The sequence below is a fragment of the Bos indicus genome, chromosome 3 (genome assembly GCF_029378745.1).
Source record: "Bos indicus isolate NIAB-ARS_2022 breed Sahiwal x Tharparkar chromosome 3, NIAB-ARS_B.indTharparkar_mat_pri_1.0, whole genome shotgun sequence".
In the NCBI taxonomy this organism is placed as follows: domain Eukaryota; kingdom Metazoa; phylum Chordata; class Mammalia; order Artiodactyla; family Bovidae; genus Bos; species Bos indicus.
Window position 1 is genome coordinate 16,500,444 of NC_091762.1, and position 20,388 is coordinate 16,520,831.

Sequence of the window (20,388 nt, forward strand, 5' to 3'; positions counted from 1 at the left end):
CTTGCAGCTGCTAAACCCACTCTGTCGACGTGAAACTGGAGGGGAGGAGATAGTACCTCGCTGCCTCTGTGAGTGCAAATGTAGGAGCCAACAAAACCTGCCTAGCTTCCAAGACTACCTGGAAGGCGGGATCTTCTGCCAGATTCAGGCCTTTATTGCTGAAGTGTGAAGAGTGCAAGCTGAACCGTTTAAGAACACTTCTTCCAAGCAGAGCTGATAAGCGAGAGTATGTGGTAGAGAATCTGATGGAGTGCCAATTTCTGTCAAGGTTTCTGGTTGCCCTAGGCAGTGTGGCTGATGGAGTTTCGAGGGGTCTCTTAAGTGACGTTACTACTCTGCTACGTTCCCAAGTACCCACTCTAGTGTCTTTTTTTTTTTTTTTTACGTTGAATATTTGTTCAACTAAAAGTTGAAACATAATATGCTCATAGATTGAACGGTGATTCTTGAAACTGCTTTCTGTTGAGAAGTGGTGGGCTAGTTTTAGTAAGCCATAGGTTTTCCACGATCTAGGGTGCAGTCTAGTGGGTAGAACTGATTTCCTGAGTTGAGGTTTTGGTTTTGGAGGATCCTGAGGCTGGAGGGGAAAGTAACTGTTGCTAAAATTTGAAGACCTAATGAAAGAACTCTTGTGGTTTATTGGTATTCCTTGTTCTCCCCTCCCTACTTTTGGCTGCTCTTTTGGGGAGTGGCTGAGAATTAATGTTTTGGGGAAATGAGAGAAGCAGCTGCCCTCCAGGTTAATACTTAAAGATTGTTAGAATAGTAATTTCTTTTTACAACTGGACATAGAAATGCTGGGAGCTTGGTTTCCTCAGTCACTCATTTCTCAGTGGATTTTTCCTCTGTTCATTATGCTCCTAACTTCTAATTATCATTCTAGTGAGATGAACTGGCTGGGTGACTCTTTATGACTAGGGACACTTTCTCATCTCCTTTGTTCTGGAGACCAGATCCCCTTAAAGGGGGAGACGGGGTGGCTCTAAGGAACTGGCCATGTGTTGACCTAGAGCCAGGCTCAAAGTAAGGGCATGCTAGGAATGATTCTAGGGTAGATGATGTCATTACCCCCACCCTCAGTAGCCCCCAGGACTTGGTTTCCCGCCTAGGATGTCCTGGACATTCACTGCACTCAGGATTTGGTAATTTTCCTTGCAGGGAAATTTCACTCCTTTTTTTTTCCCACCTGGGCTCATAGGTAAGAGAGCAGAGTGACCAGCTTCAGGTTTTTCTTAAGCTTCTCCCTCACTCCGAGCCTGCCAGATTTGCTTACTGAGCTGAGTGAGTTCTAGTGAGGAAGCCCTCACTCAGATGGGGAAGTAGATTGATAGTTAAATATTTATGAAACCAGTATTTTCTACAGCCCAGCTTGAAAAGTGCCTAATCTTTTGACTTTCTGCTCTAGTGAACTTTGAATTCCTCCTGAGGAAACACCTGTGGGAAGGGAGAGGGGGGAGTGTCTGAACTACCTGTTATCCTCTTAGGGCATTCTGGAATGTGGATTTTGCAGGCTCTTCCCGCCTGGAGCTGGAAGCTCTGCCCTCCCTTGTGTTATTGCATGCCATTAGTGGGATTGGCACGTAATTACTTTTCTGGTTGCTTTGTGTTATCAATCCAGCCCTTGTGGGAAGCTGAACGAGTCCAGAGCCAATTGAGTGGTTCTGGAAACCATTTCTACTGCTCTTGACCTGGAGATGTATCTTTTATAATGTAAGGTGAAGGTGAAGTCACTCAGTCATGTCAGACTCTTTGCGACCCCGTAGACTGTAGCCTACCAGGCTTCTCCGTCCATGGGATTCTCCAGGCAAGAATACTGGAGTGGGTTACCATTTCCTTCTCCTGGGCGTCTTCCCGACCCAGGGATCGAACCCGGGTCTCCCGCATTGGAGGCAGACGCTTTAATGTCTGAGCCACCAGGGAAGCCCATATATAATTATAATGTAGCAGCTTGTCAAATCCACTTTTGATTTTGAATCTCCTTTGTACTTTTTTGCGAAACTGAAACTTATGGCAACATAATATTTCAGTGCAGTCTTTTCCCTCATCTGTGTGTGTGTGTTGTGGTGGTGGTAAAGATACAGTGGTAAATGTTTACTATTTTAACCATTTTTAAGTGTACAATTCACCTTATCTGTTTTTAATACTTGTCTCCTAACTTCTGGTATTTCTCGCTCTTTTTTTTTTTTTCCTGGTCTAAAAAATTTAGGAATACTATTGAGGGAGTGAGTGGGCTTTGAACAGCAGTTTGATTGTGGCCGTATTCCCAAATTCCTAGTCTGCAGGGGGTGGGTGGTGGTGGTGGTTAGAATGTCTGGCCATTGTGTAGCTCTCTTCTGTTTGTACGGTCTGATGGGATAAGCCACTGACTTTATCACCTTTCCTTGGTTGAGGTTTGCTTTTTTTTTCTTACTTCATACTAAGAGCACGTACTCATAGGGGAGAGGCAAATAGCCCTTTGCTCTGAGTGCCTCCGCTTAGTCTCCACCTTTGTTTACTCTGGAACAGATAACTGCTCCCTTCCTTCCAACTTGCCTCCCCCTTGAAATTTAAAGTCCCCAAGGACACAGTATCTCCCTGGGTAGATACATTTGTGAACACTGTAAACCAGAGCAGTCCTTTACTCACAGGGCTCAAGCCTAACTTTTCCGTTACTCTTCTCCTTTGAATTTCATCTCTGGCTTTTGTCTAAAAAGAGAAACCCTGGAGTGGCAGCATACCAGATTTAGGCTAATCCCCTTCTGTCCTTGGCCCTGATCTGCCTCTGAACACCAGTCTCCTGTCTTTTCTGCCTTGATGGGTATGGTGCTCTTGATGGGTATGGTATGATGCTCTTGGGCAATCTCTTTAGTGTGAAGGATGGTAGCACTTAAACTCATTTCCTAGCTGAAGCTGTTGTCAGCCATCTTCTGAAGTGAGTCAGTCGCTGCTTTGTTCTCCTCTCTGGCCATGGGATCTTTGCTTACTGGGTAGGGGAGAATCCTATTATTACCTGAAGGAAGGACCTCACAGTGTACCTCCAGCCTAGGCAGGGGTGAGCGGGCTGAAAGATCGAAACCGCATGCTAGACCTAGGATGATAGACAGCATGAAGTTAATGTTTCCCATTGTCACCTGCAGAAGTTAGTCCCACTCAACCTCTGGGTACCACTTAATTGACCTGAAAGGGACAGGCATTGTGCATAGGTTCTGGCTGGAAGGAAAAGTCAGGTAGGTGTCTTCCCTTATTCCTTTAAATATTAAACAGATCTTGATTCTGCAAGCTTTTGTTTCACTGTAAAGAAAACTGATCCTCTGTAGGAAAAGAAAAAAATAGAACAGTGACTACCTTGCTCTCCCTCTGCTCCCCACGGGGGTCTCCAAAGCTTTTGCTGTGGGATCCCATCATGCGTTCTTTTTTTGGTACGGGCTTGTTCAGTGTGCACATGCTCTGATTAGGGCACCAAGATGTGTTTTCTCCTCCTCCCTTTTCAGCCTTGCGAAGAATTCTATTGTAAATGCTGATTTGTGGGAGAAACTGCCCGAGCCAGCTTGTTGTCATGGAAACTATACACCCCCGCCCCCATAGCCTGTTATCTTTACTTCATTTGGGTAACTGCTGGTGAGCTGGGTGGGGACTTAGATTTCATGAGCTTCCTTCAAATCTGGGTTCCGTCGTCTTTTTTTTTTTTTAAGTTCTAGGCATCTGAAGATAGAGGGGTGGAGTAAATGATTGAACTGTCAGTTCTCAGTTCTTCTTTCACAGTTCTTGCCTGATTGCCAGATTCATAATAACCTTGACCTGTTAGCCTTTTTGAGCTTGTGAGGTGAAATCTGTGTTGTCCTAGGTTTCCTGAGACAGGACCAGAGAATACTTGTCTTTGTGCTATTTTGAATAGAGATGCAAACGGTCTCTTAGTAATTTCAGCTTATGTAGACATCTGGATTTTCTTTTCCTGTAGGGCATTGGTTATATAGCCCCAGCCCCTGCAGTTCCTTGAATCGCCTATGTTTGTATTTGGAAATTTTTGTGTGCTATGTAACCCAGTTCTTAACAGGAGTCTTTTGGGCTATATCCCTTCCCATAGGGGCTGGTGGCCCAGATTATTTCTATAGCTACCCCCACCCCTGACTACCAGGAGGAAATCAGGGTAATAGAATTCAGGCACAATCTGGGCTGTAGAAGAGAGATCGTGTTTACCAAGCATTTGGATAAGCATCTGAACTGTGTGCAGGGGAGATTAAATTCTTGTGCAGTTGTGACAGTCAGTGTACTTGCCACCAGCAAAGGTGTGGGGAAGGGAAGGGCAATCATAAGAGAGAGGCTTCTCTACCAGTAGAATTCTTGCTTATGTGGCTGCCTCCTTCTTCCCTTGCTTCTTATTCCATGGCCCAGGAAGAGGCATGGGATTACTTGGACTCCAACCTGTGCTGTTTATTGTGGAGTGGGAGCCAGGGAGAAGATTGTCATACACTGCAGTGGAGGGTGAGGCTAAGGGAGTGACTTGAGGAATAGATAGGGTCACAATTCAGAAATTCGGAGGGGTGGTGGTGGAAGGCCTGAGGGAACATTCTTCTGCCCCCAGTTTTTTTGGTAATGCCATCAAAGCAGATAATTTTCGCCCAAAGAAACTCCTTGTAGTCAACTTTTAAAACGCGGGAGGTGGGGGCCAGTTGATAGGGTGGAAAGTTGGTATCCCAATATTCCATCCTTTTGTTTTCTGGTCTGAAGGTCCTTCTGGAAAACATTCTCTTGGCTCGTCATCCTCTTGTTGGGTGTATTAGGGTAAGGTTATCAGAGGGTTAACAACTTGAGTTAAGCAGCAGATTAACAGATAATCCAAGATTCCCTCTTTGAGAAACCTTTATTTTTCTACTTTATGTGACACTTGGGAAAGCTGCTGCAGAATAAGACATGTCTCTAAGCCAGCACTCAGGCAGACCCCTTCACTTGGCTTACCTTTTCTGACACTAGCGCGTTTAGGAATTTGAACTGAGTCCAGAAAGGGGGTGGTACTAACTGACACTGGGCTGGGCAAGGAACTGAGTTTTGAAATGCTTTTCCTGTGGAACATATGGGAATTCATTGATGGGAAAGGGAGGAAAATGCCTGTCATAATACAGAGTGTATAATCATGTCTGCTCGGTCTTACATGCATCTGAGTTAAGTTCTACCCTGCAAGACTCTGGCTTCCTCATGGTAGTATTCAGCCCATCTTAGTGTCATAGTTCAGTTTCTTTTCACCATGCCTTTGCTTCCTTTTCCCATTCTTTCACTTAAACACAGGCTGAGGCTGAGGTGGCCTCCTTGAACCGTAGGATCCAGCTGGTTGAAGAGGAGCTGGACCGAGCTCAAGAGCGCCTGGCCACTGCCCTGCAAAAGCTGGAGGAAGCTGAGAAAGCTGCTGATGAGAGTGAGAGGTATGTAGCAGGGCCTGATGAAGTGTGGATTTCAAAAGTTGTTCATAATGGCTCTAATCAAACAGGTTCCTTAAAAACCTATTTTTTTTAAAACAGTGATCTGTCTTTACACGGGATCTTCTTTCCTTCTGTCCCTCATATTCTCTACATATGAAAACCAACAGAGTAAGGGTTAGCTGGATCCATGACCCTTGTGTAATTAGTGTTTCTCTATAAATAAATTCACCTAGTAATAGGATCGCTGTAGTGGCCTCCATTTAGCACCCACTCAGAGGCAATGGCACCCCACTCCAGTACTCTTGCCTGGAAAATCCCATGGACGGAGGAGCCTGGTGGGCTGCAGTCCATGGAGTCACTAAGAGTCGAACACGACTGAGCGACTTCACTTTCACTTTTCACTTTCATGCATTGGAGAAGGAAATGGCAACCCACTCCAGTGTTCTTGCGTGGAGAATCCCAGGGACGGGGGAGCCTGGTGGGCTGCTGTCTATGGGGTCGCACAGAGTCGGACACGACTGAAGCGACTCTGAAGCGACTTAGCAGCAGCAGCAGAGCGGTTCTCAAAGTGAGATTCCAGACCAGCTATAGCAGGAATTTGGGAGAAAGTCCCATCAGCAGCCTCTGCCACTCATCAGTGGATCAGAGGTGGAGCCCAGTAATTACTGATTTAATAAGCTCTCTCGTCCCTGGCTGCACTGTTAGAATCATGGGAGTGCGTGGTAGGGATCTTTGGGGAGTTTAAAAAATGCATCAGAATGCCTGGGTCCCATCTCAAATCAGTTAGAACCCATTGTGAAAGGGGCCTGGCTATTTTTAAAGCTCTCCAGTAAATTCTGGGAGAGTACTACATGGACTCACTTGCAGGATCTCAGTTCCCCAACCAAGAATTAAACCCAGGACCCAGCAATGAAAGCCCAGAGCTCTAACCACTAGGCAACCAGAGAACTCCCCCCTCCATTGATAATTCTAATGTGTACCCAGGGTTAGAACCACAGTCCTTGAACCAGCTCATCTTTGTTGAAAATAGCCAATTGGCTTCTTGCCACATGTGACTTAAAATGAGAACAAAAGTGTGTGATGACTTGCACAAACTAAGACTTTGCAGAATTAAAAAAATTCCTTGTTGGGAGTACATTAACACAGAGCAGCCATGAAAATAAATAAGACAGCTATGTGTATACTGTTATAGAATAGTGGCCAAATTATAGAAAGTGAGGAAAACAAATTGCAGAGCAGTGTAGCATGGTTCCTTTGGGGCGTGGGGAAAGGTGATGAGATTTTTGGTATATAAAACATTTCCGGAAGGATTATCAGGTATTCGATTACTTTTGATGAGCAGGACGAGAATTAGGGAGACTTTTTGTATTAGACCTTTAGACTGTTCATTTAAATGTTTAATTTTTAAATAAGCATGTATTTATAAGAAAAGATTTTAAGCAGAATAATTCAACTAAGGTGAGAAGGTGCTATGAAAATTGTTTTTGAGCGACACAAGCAGAGAGGCATGGGCTTTACCTGGTGCAGTTCTGGGTCCCTTAGAGTTGATGAGCTGATGACAGACTCCCCAGGCTGTCAGCGCTGCATCTGTCCCTGTTGTTTCTGGCAGAGGTATGAAGGTTATTGAAAACCGAGCCTTAAAAGATGAAGAAAAAATGGAACTCCAGGAAATCCAACTCAAAGAAGCTAAGCACATTGCAGAAGAGGCAGACAGGAAGTATGAAGAGGTACGGCACTCTTCGCTTGTCCCTCTCTCTTCAGTGATATCGGCCCTTTCTTTGCTCCACTGAACTGAACCCATGTCTTTTCCCGTAGGTGGCTCGCAAGTTGGTGATTATTGAGGGAGACTTGGAGCGCACAGAGGAGCGAGCCGAGCTGGCAGAGTCGTGAGTATCTTGCCCCCCAAATCTTGCCGCACCATTCTGCCCCTTCCCTTTTGGCTTGGGCACTAATGTGAATAGCATTTCTTCAGCCTTGTTAAACAGGACCTAGAGAGTGGGAATCATCTAGAATGCTTTTTTCTTTTAGCCCCAAGAATGGCTTTGGGCTTTCTTAACGTCTTAACTCATGCCATGTGACAAATGAGGCTTCCTGATTTCTTGTTGGGAGGGTTTATAAATTGAGGGGAAGATGAAATCTAAAAAAAAAAAAAAATGGTGAACTGTTGGCTGGCAGGCCTACTGGGTCCTTCCAGCTGGGTTCTGCTTCTCCTTGAGACATTCAAGTGGCTGTGCTGACTTAATTGTCTCTGTTTTTACTGCTTCTCTAAGCTGCTGGGGAACTTTCAGGCAAAGGCAGACATGACCTGTTCCCCTGATGGCACCTTCTGGGCCTTGTTTAACAAAGTCCATGCTGATACAGATTTATTTGTGCTTCCCTCGCATTTCCCTCTTCTAGACATGACATATCATGACCATGGTGATGTTTTTCTTTCCATTTTTTTTTTATTTTTTTCCCCCATTTTGCTGCTTGTTTCCTTGCTGTGTTCCTTTTTGACCTTTCTCCCTCCCCACCACCTGGCTTGTGCGATCCCTGTGACTATCACTAACAGCCGTTGCCGAGAGATGGATGAGCAAATCAGACTGATGGACCAGAACCTGAAGTGTCTGAGTGCTGCTGAAGAAAAGGTACTAACCATTAAACCCACAGAGCGGTTCTGTGTATGGTGTGATTTTGTTCGGTTTTGTTTTTGTTCTGTTTTGCAGCTGCCTCCCCTCCACTGGTGGTTTGTTGAGTGCTTTCTCATCTCTTCATGGAATGCTCCATTCCTCTCCACTTACTTGGCATCTTTCATCTCTTCTTTCCTAATTACTTCACTGCCTCTCCACAGGGTCTCGCCTTCCCTTGGGTGATTTGGGGGATATCTTTGGGTTGGGCATCCGTTCCCACTTCCACCCCAGGTAGCTGTTCTGATTTGTTCCTGGTAGTGATTTCCCAGGTGTTCTCTTTACTAGTGTCCGCACACTCTGAGTCCCAGCCCAGGAGGGTCCAGCTCCTGATGTGTTCTCTGGTAGAGGGAGGGGGGTTGATGCTTGCCCAGATTACCTGGGATCTTCTCTTTTCCCCAGTATGCCTTCCAACTCTCTCTACATATAGGTTCAATTCATGTCTGTGTGTCTCTCTCCCTTTTTTTATTCTCTTCTTCCCCTTTCCTCTCCTGCGGTATTTAAAATATTCACAGTAAATGTTCTGAGCTGGAGGAGGAGCTGAAGAATGTCACCAACAACCTCAAGTCTCTTGAGGCTCAGGCGGAGAAGGTAGGGGCTGGTTTGTAAAAGTGACAGGCTTTGGGGCCTGGGCCCAGCCCTGCCCTTGATGAAAAATGGGAGAAACTCATTCCTTATATAATCCAGTGAGAAGAATCCACCTATTCTCTCCAGATTCGGGTTTAATGCCAATTCCTGTGCACTTTGATTGCTGTAGTTAAAGAAATTTCTTGGTCTCACATTCCCGGGGTGATGTTCTCCTAGGCTGATACTGCTATGCTGATGTTTGGGGGCAACAAGTAGTATCAGATCTGAAACCTAATGGGCATAAAGAAAGATGGCTTGTCTTTAGCTTCTTGTGGGACTGTTTAAGCCACATGGCCTCCGGGTGTCACCACATTTACTCATTAACCTGGAGGCAGGAAGAATGCCTTCCTGTGTTGATCAAAGCCTAGGTCCATTTTAAAAATAATGGTCCTGGTGGAGTCTGAGGTTATCATGGCGCCAAGGACATTGATTTGTGGGTTTTAAGGACTGTTTGTTCTGAAACAGCCTTGTTCTTTCTCATGGATCATTCAACACATTCAATCCAAGAGGATGTTGAATGTAAAGGTCAGGAGCGGGGTGTCATCTGTGTGAGTAATATCTATTTTGAGATGTTTATTCTACTTCTCTTACAGTACTCTCAAAAAGAAGACAAATATGAGGAAGAGATAAAGATTCTTACCGATAAACTCAAGGAGGTGAGCTGGGGTGATTATGTATGAGGAGGGGGGCCCCAAGGCATTGAGAGGCATATAAGGTAGTTAGCTGGCTTTGGTTCTGAAAATTATAGAACCAGAAGGTGGAAAAAATAAAGGCCCTTCTTGAACTGTCTTATTTATCTCTGATTCTGACTCATTTCATGTTCCCCTAGGCAGAGACCCGTGCTGAGTTTGCTGAGAGATCGGTAGCCAAGCTGGAAAAGACAATTGATGATTTGGAAGGTATGGAGCCTGGTGAGGGATTAAAATGAATAGAGAGGAAGACCTTGCCCTTTGACCCTCTTCCCCTCAACACCAAAAGAATTTGGTAGTGACCTGGCGTGCATCCTATGCCCTGTCCTATGCCACAGCCAGGTGAAGTGGGCCAGATCTTGGAACTGGATTTTTATACTTACTCTTTCCTTTAATAAGACTTAACCTAATATTCTGGAATTTGTATCCTCCCCTTGGAGGAGATTGGTCATGGCATGTACCCCCATGTCACCCCATGGCTACTTTGGGCAATCTTGTTCACCACTCAAGTTGAAGGGGCGCCTCACCAAGGCACGCAGCGGTGGAATGACCACTTCTCAGAGCTGACCAATGCCAGGGGCTTTCTGAATGCTTCCTGCCCCTGCGATTTGGCAGCTGCATCTACCCTAACAAGGGAAAGTTTTTACTTTGCTCTGAGAAGTCTGAGATATGCTGCTTTGGTACACTCTGGGTAGCAGAATATTCTTTGGGAGAGTTTGGGGCAGGCAACCTGTAGAGCAGAGGTGCCAAGAATATTGGTCATGCTTGGTAGGTCTGAATATTAAGTGTCTGAGTATTAATGTGTATTTTCTCCTTTTTCTATTTTTGTTAAATTCAGTGTTATCACTACTAGGAATTAGGTTTGCTGGGTGGGAGTGGTATCCTCTTGAGTGCCTTTGGTAATTGGAATTTCTAGTCACGACTATGCCCAGGTTCTCAACCTTTGCTGCAATTGATTAGAGGTATCAGAGGTATCAAGAAGTCTGGTTGGTCTTGGGGACAGTGAATCTGAAAATGGCCAGTCATGGCTACCAGGATAGATTTTCTCCTCAAGGTGGGATTAGACCCATGGTCATGCTTTCCCTCATTTCTAACGATTCCCTCTCTTCATCTGCTTCTGATACCTTTTACTCTGTGTCCTCATTCCTCCCTGTGGTTCCTGTGCCTGTCCAGATGAGCTCTATGCCCAGAAACTGAAGTACAAGGCCATTAGCGAGGAGCTGGACCACGCCCTCAATGACATGACCTCTATGTAACTATCTGACAGCAGAGTGGGGCTGGGACCTTGGCTTGTGGGTGGGTGGGGGTACAGACTGCATAGTGTGCTCTGCTTTTGTCTTCTGGAAACTAGAATCTCCACTCTTATCTTTAAAACATTGGTGCTGGTTACTTGTTGGCAAAAGCTGCGGAGGCATGTAATCCTGGATCAGTGGTAGAACCCTGATCTATGTGTAATTTTTGTACTTTTTATTCATAGTGCCTTCATTATGACACCGGGATTTTCCCGTTTGTTTCTTAAGTTTCGTCTCAGAAGAGTTACTGCTTAAGATAATCGTGTTGTCATACAATTAAAGAACTAGGGCCCAGAGAGCCAGTGACTTGGGCCATAGCACCCAGACTTCCTTGGTGTGTATGGTTTGTACCCTGATACTGAAGTTCAGGTGAAACACCCATGATTGGAAATACCAAATTCACCTAAAAGGCTGAGCCAAGTCCCAGAGCAAGCCAGGTAGTAAAAAGCACCAAAAAGAGTTGTGGGGGCCTTCATCTGTTTGCTGTGGATCCCTGATCCTTGACGCTAATCTGCCTTTTCCCCCACTAACCTGAAAAGAAGCCAAATGACTCAGGCTGCAGTATCTGGCTGTCTTTTATCATTCCTACTGCCACCAACCTTTTTCTCCTCTTCCTCTCTCCCAAGTTGCTGTCTAGATTGATGCTTGTCCTTCTCACCTAGAGTCTCCTTACTTTTTCACACAGATAATTATCACCGTTTCTGCTCTGTTCTGGATCTACCCCCTTTCCTCGGGGAACCCAACGCCCCACTCTCGCTCTGGATTCCATTTGGGTCAGCCTGGCTGATCCCCAAGGCATTAAGATGGGCGGGGGGCGGGGAGGTGGCCACAAAACAACTTATGTATTCTCTTCCACCCCTCACCCCAAATTAAAATGTTAAGCTGCCGGAAGCCTCATGCTACCCTGCATTTGTGTCATTGACAAAGCTGCTGCTGTCCCTAAAAAGGAGCCTTGGGGGTGTGATGTGGGGCGCAGCTATTGTAGGCTCTCCCTCCTCTGACTTATATAATCAAAGCCACTTTTGTGTGTGTCTATTTTTTCTTGACATTTAAATTCAACTGATCTATCAGAGTGGTGGACTAGGAGAGGTTCCTTAGAACAGGAGCTCTAGTTTGACACTCAAGCTGAACGAAATTATCTAAGTCCTTTACTTCCAGGTTCTTAAATCTTCCTGTCTGGAATGTTTGTCTTCTGCTTAGGTTCTTCTTTTAGAGACCACTGAAGTACCTCTCAATATATCCTCTCTATCCTTTTACCAGTGGTTCATCCTCAGAATACTCGGTGGACCCAAATATGTGACTGCTGAAATTGACTAAGTATATTGCCCCAAGTCAGAGAATATACATAATAGGTAGAATTTCCAGCAGTTACAAACCTTTCTTACATATTTGAGGCTCACTACTATTTGCCTGCTAGTATATGCTAATGGAATATAAGTGATAAATGATTGTTATTGGAAAAATGAAAACAATCAGTAATGCATATTTCAAATGTTATACACAGGTACCACTTTTTTTAGTACATGCATAAATAGGGTAAATTGCTTCTAGTAGGATTGTTCCTAAGTTCATGTTGTGGAATTAAATGTCAACCTTCCGGAAATTCCTATGCTGATTTACATAGCAGATATAGTTTAATCTCAGTAGTGTAATCATAGATTATACTTATCTAAGTACCTAAGTGTAATCCACTTAGTACTTCAGTTTCTCAGCATAGTATATATTTAAAATTTGGCTTTCTTTTAAACAGATACAGCCAGGTATAGAGGTTTTCTCTAATTTAAAACTTTAGGTCCCATTGAATTCGGTTTTCTTTCTGTCTATACCATTTCTTTTTTCCATACAGCCTTTGTGATTAAGGTACAGGTTATTACTAGTTTAGGCACAGGGTATTAAGACGGAGGCATCTTCCTTACTCTCGGGTTGCTCAGAATCTAGTAGGAGAGAAAACATATGTATAAAACTAAAGATGATGTGTGGTGAGTACCCCAAATAATCAAGTACCCTCAGAGGGAGGAACAGGTTGATTGCAGTGCTGAGGATAAGAAAAGTGTCACGATAGAAGGCACATACAAGTTACTTAATAAACATGTCAAAACTTTCCTCTTCATTTTTACTGGATTCCAAAAGATTGCATTTTTGACAGTTTGGTTGAAGGAAAGTGGATCTTGAGCATTTTCATCAGAGAAGCAAAAGAACAAAGGCATAGAATTGGGAAGGACACCAGAGGTTTAAGGGTCCATTTAGATAAACTAGGGAACAGGTATGTGCTGTAAGCAGGCTCGGGAGTTTTAATCTTGTTTTGTAGGTGATGGGGGTACCACTAGAGATTTTGAACAAGGGTGTGTTCTGAGTGGAAGAGTTAATTTGGCAACTAAGTTAAGAACATATTGGGAGAAAAAAAAAAAAGAACATATTGGAAAGGGAGCAGATTATCAAAGTGATCCATTAAGGCAGTGATTCCCAGATTTTGTTCATTTGCATACCACTTTTGACTGCTTTTTCCATATTTACATGCAGGCTACATTATTTTTTTTTAATTTACTCATTTTAAAATTTCTTATGCTAAAAAAAAAAAAATTCTTACACTACACAATTCTAACTTGAAATCAAAAGTTTTGACATGTGCTAGTGTTTTTTTCCTAATGAACATTAAAGTCATATAGCTAATTAAGTTCACAAAAGTATGCTGTCTGCAATCTTCTCACTTATCACTAACAGTGACTGTACCACAGTTTAGGAAATACTTGGTTATGTTATTGCAGTTTCCTGGGGAGAAAAATCTGACCTAGATAGTGGTATTAGGGGATGGTGCTGACCATGGGCATTATGAAGGGTGGTCACCAAATGCAAGAAGGAAGCATCAAGGATGACTGGTTTTGAACCTAGGGAAATGGTGGTATTAAAGGTGTAGGACGGTCATATGGTCCTGGTTTGGGAAGGCAAGGGAATAAGTATGTAAAACTAGCTGGTATCCAAGATGAAAACAAATCCTAGCACTTGAAGGGAACAGTTTGATACAAGAGAGATTTAGGAGTCCGTGAGGTTGGCAGGCAGTTTAGGCCATGGAAGTAAATTCGAATCCTAAAGACAGTTGCAAATGTAAAACGAAAAACTAAGCAGAGGAAAATCTGTGTAGAGGTGGAAGCCAAATGGAACTGGTTGGAAGGGTAGAAGAAATGAATAACTTTTAAAAAAATTTTAATTACTGGGTGATTTCCAGTGATTCTCAACTTTAACAGGTAGAGAAGGATGATAATTGAAAATTATGAAAACATAATTGTCATTGATGCTTTATTAATCTGAGGGTATGTTTTGAGCATTAAGGACAAGGAGAGGAGCCATACTTCAAGGAGCAGAAGCAAACTGATGGAAAGGAAAAAAGAGGCATGGAGTATAGTCTAGAATAATGATGTCTGTCCGAACCTTTGACAGTGATTTCCAGTATCACAGCCACCAGCCACGTGGGGCTGTTGAATACTCAGTGTGGCTAGTGTGACCCAGGAACTAAATTCTAATTCTGCTTACTTTTAGTTCTGAATTTAATTAACCACATGTGGCTAGTGGCTGCTGCGTTCATTGTATAGTACCAGCTGTTTTAGTATGTGGGCAGAAGGAATTGACTTTGGCACAGAGGAAGGCTTCCAACAAAGGAAAGAACTAAGAATGGAGAAAGAAGAGTGAGGTGTAGAAACCATCTTTACTTGAGCCAAGACTTGCTATGGGAATAGGGTGAAGCATCAGAGCATTGGTAATCTCAGAGCAAAGTGCTTCACCCCTTAACTTTCCTCATCTTAATTTCTAAGAAAAAACCACAGGCTGATGTGTTGGGATCCATTCTTCCCTTCCTCCTTACCATTGTCGGGACAAGGAATAAAACAAAATGAGACTGGATCCCAAGTTACCTGATGGGTGCAACTGACCTGTTATGTTAGGCAGCCTTGTCTTAGCCACACCCAGACTCTTCCATTCACATGATATTGGTTGAATATTCCTTAGCCTTAACATGAGGGAGGAGTTTAAAAAAAAAAAAAATCTGTTTTACATCATTCCTTGAATGTGAGTCTTTAACACTGATACAGTTCCCCTTATTCCAGGCACTCCCATCCTTTTCTTGTTACAGAATGAAATTGACCGGATTCAGCCTAGTGAAGCCTAAGAATGTGTAGCATCCGTGGGATTATTCCCTGAAAGGAAAATCAGACCAAAGGGGGATTCTCTGACTTGTTTTTGTTTGTTCGTTTAATTTGCTCTTACAGGGAACCAAGAAATTTAATGAACTAGTATCTGGTCCTGAATTTTTAGTTAATAGAAATAACAGAGTTAGAAACCTTACTTATTACAAAGTTGAAGGTGAGAAAACAATCACATTTATCTTTCTGACCTTATGCAATTCTAAAGGAACTAGGAGTTCTAGGATTTAATCAGGCAATAAAATGCTCCCACTTCTTCTCTGCCTCTTTATTTCTTCTCTAAGTGGAACAAAACTCTCCCTGACCAGACTTTTTAGAGTTAGGATCCTAACAACAGCTATCTTTCCTAAGATAGTGGGAGTCACACTAAGACTAACTTAGATATAGGTGTTACGGAACAGCCAGATTGCAAATGGTCTCTGGGTGTAATATAACACCAAAAAGTTCAAGGAATGAAATTTCAACACAATCTGAACCCCTACTGTTTGTCAGGATTGCCCCAGTGAATAAGACAGGTCCAATCCCAGGCCTGATGGACTAGTGTAGGCTAGTACAGTGTCTCTCAGTGGTGGACTTTAGCCCTTTAGGTCAGGATAATTCTGGGATGTACAGAACAATGCTATTTATTGCTGTCCCCTGCCCAATAAATAGGTCAGACCCTCCAGTTGTTGTGACAATTAAAACCTGCCCTCACACATTTCTCAATTCTCCTCTAGGGGGAGGGGAGGGAGAGTATTCCTCCTATTGTGACACTGGTTTAGTAGGAGGTGCAGTTTGTAAAATTCTCTCCAATTCTGCCCCTTAGTATAAGGGGCAGAAACTCTTGTTTTTTGGCTATTCCCCCCCAGAATCTTTTTATACATGTATGTTTTCTGTTTTGGATAGTGTACACAAAGTGGCAAGTATTATTGGGAACACACTAGTCCCCAGCTTCTGGGTAGAACTGGGAAAACCTCAGTCCAGAAGGCAAGGCAACTGGGCAGTGCCCACAGTGAGCCCACAGATGCAAGACAGAGAAGTCTTTTTCATATTGAGTTTCTGAGACCATTTTGAAACAGACTGTAAAACAAAGGAAGAAACTTGTTTATGAACACCAGAGGCTGATATTAGAAGTGGATTAGGAAGACCTGTCCCTCAATTTCCATTACCCTTGTGTTGGTCACATGAATTTGGAGTCACTGTAGCCCGTCTTTTTTATTTATTAAAAAAAAAATTTTTTTTCCTTGTGATGAGAACTTCTAGGATGACTCTTTAAAAACACCTTTCGTATATAAAACATACAGAGCGTACTGACTATATTATACTGTACATTACATCTCTAGTACTTATTTATTTTATAACTGGAAGTTTATACCTTTTGACTACCTTCATCCAATTACCCCCATACACTCTCCCCCTCTGGTAACCACACATTTGATCTCTTTTTCTGTGAGACTGTTGAAGTATAATTGACTTATAACACTATGTTTATATTAGTTACTGCTGCACAGCATAGTGATGTGATATTTCTATACAAGACGATCACCATCCAAGTGGAAAATCCAGATAAAGCCAGGGGATTTGAGCACTTAATTACTTGTATCAGGAACGCTTTTAGTTAAGACACATCGAAATAGCAGCTTAAATAAATATGCGGTTATTTTTCTCTCATAATAAAAAGTCTTGATTTGAGCAGCTTTGGCTTGATGTAGTTGGGGTTTCTGTGATTCTTATGGCCCTTTTTTCTTAGTTGAAATTTGCAACTCGAGTCATCATATCCATGTTCCAGTCAAGAAAGACGGCTAGTTTTTTCCAGAAGCCCCCAGACACACTACCTCCTACATCATTGGCCAGAACTGGATCACGTGATTACCCTAAGCTGCTACTGAGGCTGGAGAAACAGGATAGTCTTGACTGGCTTGCATTAGTAATCCACCTTCCCTGGGGCTGGCGACTGTGGCCACTAACAGGTTTGGTGAAGTTGGGTTTTGATTGGATGTGCCACTATGATAGGTCTTTCACTCAACACCTACCACAAAAAGCATTACAAAGTGTAGGGTTGAGTGAGTATGGGCTATGTATCCCAGTCTCCTGTTCATAATGCTGTATTGAATGCTTTTATAGAAAAATATTCAACTATTCACATCGGTTCCTTACAAACTCTAAGTTTTGTAAAAGTATTTCTTATGAGCCAACTGTATTCCTTCTTTTGCTGTGTTTCACTTGTCTCAGTTTCTTAACCCAGGGAATAAATACTGTGAAGGAGATATTTTTCTCCCTCAAAATGTCATCCTTTCAGCTTGTTAGCCTGCATTTTTTATTTTATTCCTCTGTTGGTCTTTTCACCAACTGACTGAATCCTCCTTGCATCCATCCAGCCTTACAGATGCATGTTATATATACCAGGTAGTTGAAAGTCTCAAGATTTACTTCTGGTACTCTACTAATTTTCCCTTTTTCTCTTTCTCCTCCTCTTTTTCCTCTCCTTCTCTTGTTTTCTCTCCTCTCCATTGCTGCTGCAGAGCGTCTCTACAGCCAACTTGAGCGAAACCGCCTGCTTTCTAATGAGCTGAAGCTAACGCTGCATGATCTATGTGACTGATGGGCAGGGCTCACTGATGCCCATTAAACCGAGCTTACGGCTCACGCCACTGACCTGGACCCCAGCAAAAAGCTGATTGTCTTTTTAAAGTTATTATTTTGCCCTAAGCAAGTTGCTTTTTAATTGGAACAGTTAGAATAGTGTTGTCTTCCTTACTGCACTGTAAAGTGGGAACAGTTAAAATTAATACTGCCTTTCTACGCTTTTCAAGAGATTGTGGGTGATGAAGGGAGGGACCTGAGAGATTATAATGAGGAAATCTGGGAGAGTTTTCTGTTTTCCACCCGTATTTGCTGCTCTTTCACTTGTGCACTGACTGTAGGATATGTTGCTTGCATGAATGTTTTCTAACAATAAAAGGACTGACTTGACAAGATGTTGTAACTGCTTCATCTGCAGGCCCGGGGATGGGCCCTTCTGACTGGGTAGAAAAAAAGACAAGGGAAAGAAAGGGGTGTGGGACATGAACAGGTCAGTGTTGCCATTCGCTTCCTTGAGTTGAAGAGCATTTTCCCTACCTCCCTAGAGCAGAGAGTAGTTTGCTTGCTGGGCAGCTTTGATTCTCCTTGATGTTCAGCAGCTGGTTTTCTTCATGATGTTTTCCCCATTTTTCCTCGTGCTTCTTTTTCCTGGTATAATGTTTAATTGTAAGTAACTGTGTCACAGGCTAGTTCCTGAAGAATAACTCTGTGAAAGTCTCAATTGATGTTTTGCTTACAAGGATATGTTTTGCAGTATTCTTTTTTTGTTTTTAATTTGGGTGCATCAAATCTTAGTTGTGGCATGTGGAATCTTCAATCTTAGTTGCAGCATGCAGGATTTAGTTCCCTGACCAGGAAGCAAACCTGGGCTCCCTTCCCTGCATTGGGAGCTCAGAGTCTTAGCCACTAGACCAACAGGGAAGTCCCTGTTTTGTTGTATTCATGACTTTGTTTTCTTTCTAGATTCTCTGACTTAGCTATGGGGGTTCTTTTATTTATCCCACTAGTCATTCCTCTCCTCTCTACTTGTTGAGGAAAACCTGTAGTGCATGGGGATCCTATTGTACTCAAATTTTCAAGTTGAGATTCTGCTGTTTCTACTGGTAGAAACATGCCCATCCTTGTTCTCAATGTGTCAGACTCCAGCAGGCTATTTGGAGTAGGTGTTATCCTGTGGGCAAAGACTTAGAAGAGTGGATGGCTGATGTTTAACTTAAGGCCACCTCCTTCAGTGACTGAAAACTGAAAGCCTCAGTTGGGGTGTGGGGAGGAGAGGAAATGATAAGGTCCCCAGCTCCCTCCCCTAGAAGTCCAGCAACACGTGTAACTTCCGTAGGCAAGTCTGAGGCCCTGAAAAACCGCGTGATGCAATAGCTCACTTCTGTGGCTGAGACGGCAGCTGCTTTATTAGTCTGCAGCTTCCCTGCAACAGGAGCAATTCTCAGAATGGGTAGACCTTGAAATTTACTTCTTTTATAACATCTCTCCTTTACCCCCATTAGATAAACTGAAATGCACCAAAGAGGAGCACCTCTGTACACAAAGGATGCTGGACCAGACTCTGCTTGACCTGAATGAGATGTAGAGCACCCCAGCCCCGCCCTGCCGCTGCTCCTCCCTCTCACCCCGACTCCGCTGGGGCCAGCCTGCCCGAAGCTGACCTTTAAACTGAGGGCTGATCTTTAACTGGAAGGCTGCTTTCTCCTTTCGCCACCTCTCCCACCCCCTACTCCTGTGTCCTTTTCGCCAAACTGTCTCTGCCTCTCCCCAGAGATTCCAGTTGGGCTAGAGGCTGAGCACCTTTGGGAACAACGTTTAAGGGAATGTGAGCACAATGCAAAGTGTCTTTAAAAGCATGTTGTGATGTACACATTTTGTAATTACCTTTTTTGTTGTTGATGTAACAACCATTTGTAAAAAAACATTCCAGATAATTCCGTAGTTCTGAAGCAGCAGTCTAATCCCTTTCTCACTTTTGGAAGGTAACATTTCAGCTTAATGCATATTGCCTTCTCCAGAGAGAAAGGGAAAAGGTTTGGGCCTGCCTTACTGAGAGCCTAGCAGTCCAGAGAAAGGCTCCATTTGGGGAAACCTCATTGCCCTGTAAAAAGTACCTGCCAAACCAGAAAGATGATTCCAGGAGGAGTTAGCCAAAAAAAAAAAAAGTGCTGTTCAGGTTTTCAGCTTTACAGTATCTTTGGACAACCTTTTTTTTTCTTTTTTCATCAGAAGTGGCCAAACAATTAAGATGGTGAAACCTCTGAGACCAAATCCTTGTCCTAGCTCTACCCTGTTCCCAACTGCTCACAGAATGGATCATGTGCCCCTTATGTTGAAGTGACCACTTATTTGCTCTCCTGCCTCCTTGAAAGAAAGGAAAGAAAATTATGTTTTGCCACTGATTTAGCCATATGAAACTCATCTCATCACTGTTTTCTGGGTCTGAAGCTGCTGTCTCTAAAAGTGCCATCTCATTGTGCTTTGTATCGGTTAGTGCTGGAGAAATCTTGAAAAGCATATGTACAAAACTTTTAAAATTTTATATTATTTTGGAACTTTGCTTCTTTGGGGTTGAGGCACACTGGTCACCCCTCTGCCTGTAAGAGCTCTCTACAGTCTATGGGCTAGCAGTGTGCTGATCTTTTAAAGTTTCTTTCCCTACCCAATCCCCCTTTTTTGATGAGGTTTCAGTGAGGTCTGTTAGGTGTGCATCCTGCAGCTTAATTGGCTTAAAATGTTCTCTCCTTTGGTGTCTCTTTGGGGACCAACTGGGAGAAAAAAAAAAACCAATAGTGTAACCGTTTTGATACTGAAAATTGATAAATGTCTTTTTGAAATAAAGAACCAGTCCCTCCAACCTTCAGAAGTACTTGCTTTTATTTCCCAGTCCAAATGGGCTTTCTCCACAGGAGCTAAGTTTGGGTAAAGATAGATCTTTGTGGGTGGCAGCAGTAGGATTTGACGCA

General features: G+C 43.3%; 1 protein-coding gene across 13 annotated transcripts in view; it reads left to right on the forward strand.

Annotated features, from left to right (window-relative positions):
- Positions 1–20,279, forward strand: part of TPM3 (tropomyosin 3) — a 27,439-nt gene extending 7,160 nt beyond the window's left edge. For 2 of the 13 annotated variants that reach the window (XM_019954736.2, XM_019954790.2), the window contains 8 exons: positions 5,263–5,396; positions 7,003–7,120; positions 7,209–7,279; positions 7,945–8,020; positions 9,280–9,342; positions 9,516–9,585; positions 10,549–10,627; positions 11,353–11,558. In XM_019954736.2, the coding sequence (XP_019810295.1) occupies positions 5,263–5,396; positions 7,003–7,120; positions 7,209–7,279; positions 7,945–8,020; positions 9,280–9,342; positions 9,516–9,585; positions 10,549–10,627; positions 11,353–11,356 (615 nt within the window). In that variant the 3' untranslated portion in view covers positions 11,357–11,558. Of the gene's footprint in view, positions 1–5,262; positions 5,397–7,002; positions 7,121–7,208; positions 7,280–7,944; positions 8,021–8,574; positions 8,651–9,279; positions 9,343–9,515; positions 9,586–10,548; positions 10,632–11,352; positions 11,559–18,924 lie in introns of those variants that run through there. The other 11 variants (XM_019954716.2, XM_019954763.2, XM_019954754.2 and 8 more) reach the window with 7 other exon arrangements.
- Positions 20,280–20,388: the final 109 nt, after the last annotated feature.